We start from the raw sequence: 6,676 nt of genomic DNA, 5'->3' as shown, positions 1-6,676 counted from the left end.
GAGCCGTGCAAAATCTCTGCGTGATCCACCGACACCCCCCCCCCTCCTCCCCCCCACTTCGCTTTGACCAACACTCGGCGACCGTTCAAAGTAGTGGCCACTGTGGCTAATACGAACGATGCGTGTGGGGGGGGGGGGCTATACCCAGACGCCCCCCCCGCTCCTCCCCAACCCACCCACCCACCCACCCCCACGCGATTGGAATGCGCGGGTTTTGCATAATGGCTCAAGTGCGCACGTATGGGAGGAGGAGGCGGCGGTGCGTCCGCGAGCCCGCGAGTTGCATTCCTGCCCGATGTGACACAGCCCCCCGCCGCCTCCAACCCCCTCCGCGCCGAGCCCGTGGCCTCTTATAAAAGCGTCCGTCCTCCCCGGGGCTCGCAGATCCTCGTTACGCACCCGACAGAGCCGGGGCTTCGAGTGCAAAAGCCCAAAACAAAAAAACGCAAAACAACCGCCCAACCCTCCGCCGAACGAAAAAACCAGAGAGTCGATTTGCAGTGAGCGCCGCTCGTTCTCGACTCGCCTCCTCGCCTCCTCGGGCGCACATCAACAACCGCGTGCTCACGCAACGACGAACGCGCTCCAACTTCTCGCCATGGATGTCCTGCTCAGTCTGCTGCTCGTCATCTCGCTCGCCCAGGCGCTGCCTGCTGCTCAAGGTGAGCATCGCTTACCCTGCAGACGCACATCGCCACTGATGTTGCTGCTGCTTCGATGGTAGTGGGGGGGGGCGGGTTGGGAGATAGGGGGGCACCCCGGCAAATTTAAAGAAAAAATTCGCGAAGCAAAAAAAAAGACATAGGCGACGTTTCGGGCAACGGACCTTCTAATTGTAGCGTTGGCGAACGATGTTGTTGAGCTTGTTATTTGCACGTTGGGAACGGCTTCTTTTTTGGAGCTTTGATCGATCACATTTATTTTGACGCCGAAACTCGCGGTGCTGCCGACGCGCTGCGGTTTTTGCGCGTTCACTCCGCTGCCCGTGGGAGATAATTCACGTGGGGGATGCAATTCCCCAACGCTGTAAACAATTGGCTCTTATCTGGCGCAAGCGGCAATAAACGCCATGCAAATCGCACGTTCAACTTCGTCGCCGACTTTTGGACCCCAATCGAAGCCGCGTCCGTGGCGGAAGGAGTTCATTGGGGTTTTTTTGTTGTTTTTGTATGACTCCAGAAGCCGCGCTGATTCTCACTCAACACTCTCACACAGACTCACACACTCAGAGACTCGCACACTCACACACACGCACAGACTCACACAGACACGCGCACTCACACACACACTGTCACAGACTCACACAGACACGCGCACTCACACACACACACGCTCACATAGACTCACACAGACACGGGCTCTCACAGACGCGCACACCCACAAACACTCTCACACAGACTCACACAGACTCGCACACCCACACACACACACGCTCACACAGACTCACACAGACACGCGCACTCACATACTCTCACACAGACTCACACAGACACGCGCACTCACACACCCTCACACAGACTCACCCACAGACACGCGCACTTCTTACAGACTCACTCATCCTCACCCGTGCGGCTCTCTGCTCGTGTCCACACAGACGGTGCAATCGGCGCCGAACTGGGAACCCCAGACATCGCAGACCCCGCGATGCCGACCTCTTCCCGGGTCGCCTCGGTGGCGCCCGTTGTGCATCGCCGGCAGAAGCGCTGCTCCTGCTCCTCCTACATGGACAAGGAGTGCATCTACTTCTGCCACCTGGACATCATCTGGATTAACACCCCCGAGTGAGTCCCACGGATCTCGCCTTCCTCGCGTGCCTCTTGCAGCCGATTCCGCGACTCGGAACGAGTGGGGGGGTGGGGGGGGGTCGGGGAGGCAGGGACGATGGGGTGGGTAGAGAGTTAGCGAGGTTTCTTCGAAGATCTGGCTGCAGAGAAACGCGCTGCTTCCTCCTTTCCTATCGGCACCCTAAGGTCCTAAACCGGCCCGTAGGTTGTGTATACAGCCGGGAGTTTGTCTACGATAAGGGTTATTGTGATCGCACCGAGGTACCAGCAGCGCTGCGGGTTTCACGGGCGAATGCGCTCACCTGCCAGCGACTGCCGGCTCTCCTCCTTCCCCCCCCCCCCCCCCCCCGTGCCTCCGAGGAGAGTTCTAACCCGTCTCGCCTTCTCTCTCCCTTCGCTGGTTGCCCTCGCAGGAAGGTGGTGCCCTACGGTCTGGCCACGTCTCACCGCGCCAAGCGCGGCGCGCCCGCACAGGGCTCGCCGCGCGTTCGGACGCGGGGCAAGCGGTGCGCGTGTGTGGCGCACGGGCGAGACGACAGCAAGTGCGCAAGCTTCTGCGCCGGCGACGCGGCTCCGCCAGCTCCCAGGTGAGGAGACGGAGAAGAGCGAGCGAGCGATGAGAGAAAGGGTGGAGGAGGAGGTGGGGGGGGGTAGTTGTGTAGCGGTAAGCGCGCTGCGCTACGAACGCGGCGACCCGAGTTCTGTAGCCCGCTCGCGGCCAACACGAGGGACCGGTCCTGGGCCGACTCAGCCTCAAATGAGTACCTGGTGCGATGTGTAAATATCGCCGCTGGGGAGACAAAGGCGGCCGGGCCTGGTGCTGGCCATCCGCCCCGTCGTGTGCTGTACCAGCCTTCATAGGTGCTCGCTAACAGCACTTGCCCCGACAATCTGTCTTTTGAGGGCGTGAGAGAAACGGGAGAGCGCGCACGCATCACGCACGCACACACAACGGAGCCGCGTGTCTCGCAGAGTCTGACCCGCGTACGCGCCCTTCTCTCTCTCTCTCTGTCTGCCTGCACCACCACAGGAGCTCGGAGCCAGCGCGCCTCCACCGCGTCCTGCAACGGCTCCTCGAGGCCACTCGCCGCGGACGCCTGACCGGGCCGGACGGCCCTGCCGCGGACTGCACCACCACCGTGTGTCAGCGATGATGGCCATGAGGACGCGTGCGGCGGAGAGAAAGAGATCGAGCCGAGAGAGCGAATGCCACGAAACCGCGGCCAAGGAAGAAGCAGCGCGCTTTGTCCGCGGAGCGGAGATATCCCCCCCCTACTCCCCCACGAGTCGTTCCCCTCTTTGCGGGACTCGGGGTGGTGGGAGGCAGGGGCAAGGAGTGGCCGAGGAGGAGACGGAGCGCGGAGCGCGACTCTCTCAAGGCCCCGAAGCCACGGCCGAGCCGAGGATTCGACAGGGAAGGAACACTGGAGGCGCGCGGAGGGGGCGCTGAAAGACTGAACGCAACGGGGAGGGAAAGAGCGAGGATTCTGCTGCGAGGAGTTTGCAAAAGGGGGAGGGCGAGAGACGAGTGACTGGAGTGATGAGACTACAGTGGGGAAGCGAGAGCGGGGAAGAGAATGCAACGGAGTTGCTGGAACAGAGAGAAGAGGAACTCTTTACGACGTTGGTGACGCCTCGCCGGCGCTCGGATTATTTCGTCGGTCGCTCTCATCTCAAATTAAAACTTCGAGCAAAACGACGAGGACGCGGTGGCCTGCCGTGGCCACATCATCATCACCACCACTACCACCTCCTCCTCCATCACCACTACTACCATCGCCATCATCACCATCATCTGACGAAGCTCCACCGGCACGATGGGTGGGAGCGATGACGTATATTGATGAATCGATTATTATAAATCGAGTGCTGCGTAGATGTATTGTAACTCACGATTATTCGCGTAAAAAAAACTGTCTCGAGCACCTATCATCTCAATTAAGATTGTCGTCGGCTGGAATTGTACAGTATTATGCGCGTGCGTGTGCGTGCGCGTGCGTGTGTGTGTGCGTGTGCGCGCGTCTGTGTGCCCGTATTTATTTTTTACTGAAGATGCCACTTACGTGAGTTTTGTAAGAAGCAACCGGCGGCTATTGCAGTTGCAGAGTCTAGTAGCACAGAGCACGTGTGTCGGCGTGCGTGTGTCAGCGATGTTATTTATTGTTGTTTTTATTCGGTAACGTATGTCAGTGTAAAAAACAAACATTAACTGATTCGGACCGCTGTTTACTTTTTTTTTTGTTATAGACAAATCGCATTTGCACACTGCTGTAATTATATATTAATTAAGTTATTGCTATTGTGATGAATGTAATTAAAGTTAATTGGTGACCTTTATCTGCACCTGTGCGTGTGATTCACCTGTGTGAGTGTCGCCACGCCCTGGACTTGATGACGCGTTCTCGTCACACACCCACTCATTCTTTGGCAATCTAATTTTCACAGAATCATCATCATCATCATCACTGCTGGATGAAGAACTCATCACCACGTCATCGCGATCCCTCTTATTCCCCGTAATGCCAAAACCCAATCTCACTCCCTCCGATTAGCACGGTTGGCGACGTACGGTGTGAAAGAAGTCCAACATGCATGCACACTCACGACTTCCACTTTTCCGTTTTGCATTGGGTTCCTCACTCGACCCCTCTCCGGTCTCTCTGTGTGACGTGAAAAAGAGCCTTTGCCCGAAACGTCACCAATGAAATACTTTAGTTAATTTTTTCATGACCACAGGATAATTGACGAATGCGTTCCATTTTCTTGCTCTTCTCACACTGAGTGTGTGACACGAGAGCCACGGTGGCTAGATGTTAACTACCTCGCCTGGTCTACAGGAGGTCGTGGCTTCGATCCCGACCCTGACGCCTGCTGTATATTTGGAGTTTGCGTGTCTCTCCCCGTGGTCGCGTGGATTTTTCTCCGGGTCCTCCGGTTTTCCCCTCCACGTTTACAACACAGGTTTTAACAGTATTTGGCTGTTCTACATTTTTAAGTAAGAAGCCACTTCGTTGAGCCATCATTCGTGGCCAGGTCGCTTCTGAAAAAATAGAGCTACGTAGCTCAGTGGGCTTTTATCTGGTAAAAAAAAATTGTTTTGGTAGTGTCGCGCGTGGAACAGCTCTGGGGACAGCGCGTGGGTCACGGCACGTGGGTCACGGCACGTGGGTGACTGCAAGTGAGTGACTGCACGGCATTAAGTGGTGAATAGGGCGGGTACGGCGTCGAGTTTCCAATCGGTGCAGTCTCGGCTCCGTGCAGGGTGTTGTAACAAATCAGCGGATGTGCAAATTTGGGAAATGAATTGGTGTTGCTGCCGCTGTTGCGTTGGCAGATGTGCACAAGCACGATTAATAACAAAAAGTAAACTCGACGCACATTTAAATGAAAAAAGCTTAGAATGGATGACGTTTCGGGTAATGACCCTTCTTCAAAGAACATAGAGAGGGCCAGAGAGGCAGAGTGGATAAGAGTTGGAGATGGTACTTTATATGCCATGGGGCCTGATGAGAATTCAATTGTAAATTTTTCTGATTGACTGGTTTTTTATTTTATTTTTTACATAATATACACTTCGTGATGATGCATTCCTGGATTAAAGTCTCATTTCACAAGAACATGACAATAATGACCACACACGTCCATCATACATACTCTCGTTCCTTTATCACCACACAATGTCATTCATGACGATCATGAGCCATGATCGGTCCGCTGGTGGACGATTCTCTCTCCAAGCAGTCGTCATCTTTCATCGTCATGCGATGCAACAATCCATCTAGATCGGGTCGGCAAACACAATAACAATAAGAGACTTTTTATATTTCCGAATTCGGTAAAACAAGAAAAAAACCCCTCAATATTTCAAGAGCCGCAATGGACGTGGTGACTACGAGACGGCGGGTAGCTAATCAATAACGGTCACGAATCGGCCCTTAAAGAGCCGCATGCTGCTCTGGAGCCGCAGGTTGTCAACTCCTGCCCATAGTAAACTGGGCTCCAATGGTAAACTGGGCTCCCACGGTAAACTGGGCTACCATGGTAAACTGGGCTCCATGGTAAACTGGGCTCCCATGGTAAACTGGGCTACCATGGTAAACTGGGCTACCGTGGTAAACTGGACTCCCATGGTAAACTGGACTCCCATGGTAAACTGGGCTACCATGGTAAATTAAATTCCCATGGTAAACTGGACTCCCATGGTAACAGGGCTCCCGTGGTAAACTGGACTCCCATGGTAACTGGGCTCCCGTGGTAAACTGGACTCCCATGGTAACTGGGCTCCCGTGGTAAACTGGACTCCCATGGTAAACTGTCCTTCAATGGTAAACTGGACTGGCATAGTGAACTGGACTCCCATGGTCAGGGGTGGGTAACCAAAATAACAAGAAGAGCCACTCTTTTCGAATTTGGCGTAAAAACAAAAACAAAATTCCTCAATATTTCAAGAGCCACAATGCAGCCCCAACACAGCCACATGCGGTTCTGCAGCCGCAGGTTTCCGACCCCCTGATCCAGTTGCTTCACGCGAGAGGCGAGCTCAGTCCTCCACCTCCAGTCCACGTCCTCTCAAGCACGCTCTTCCATTTGGCTGGCAATCCTTTGTTACTCTTAGATTTTTTTTCGGTAAAGTCACGTAGGTAAAAAATAAAATTAAAAGTTAATAATGGAAATAAAATTAAATAATAGTGATTTATTAAAATTAAAAGTTAATAATGGAAATAAAATTAAATAATAGTGATTTATTATTTTATTTTATTTCCATTATTAACTTTTAATTTAATTTTTTACCTACGTGACTTTACCGAAAAAACCTAAGAGTATGAATCCTTGCAGTCACGAAAGCTTCAAATCTAGAATCCTTTGTTAGTCTCGACCAGCGGTCACCATCC

The 6,676-nt window shown here is 53.7% G+C and overlaps 1 protein-coding gene across 1 annotated transcript; it reads left to right on the top strand.

Moving 5' to 3' along the window:
• Positions 1–385: 385 nt before the first annotated feature.
• LOC133352906 (endothelin-1-like) lies at positions 386–4,121 on the top strand. Its single transcript, XM_061568912.1, has 4 exons — positions 386–662; positions 1,595–1,781; positions 2,198–2,371; positions 2,815–4,121. Exons 1-4 carry the CDS (start codon positions 599–601, stop codon positions 2,936–2,938), a joined length of 549 nt encoding a protein of 182 aa, XP_061424896.1. The 5' UTR covers positions 386–598; the 3' UTR covers positions 2,939–4,121.
• The last annotated feature ends 2,555 nt before the right edge of the window (positions 4,122–6,676 follow it).

The sequence above is a fragment of the Lethenteron reissneri genome, chromosome 42, assembly GCF_015708825.2.
Source record: "Lethenteron reissneri isolate LAM-NWPU_2019-01 chromosome 42, ASM1570882v1, whole genome shotgun sequence".
NCBI lineage: Eukaryota > Metazoa > Chordata > Hyperoartia > Petromyzontiformes > Petromyzontidae > Lethenteron > Lethenteron reissneri.
This window is presented reverse-complemented; position numbering and strand designations above follow the sequence as displayed.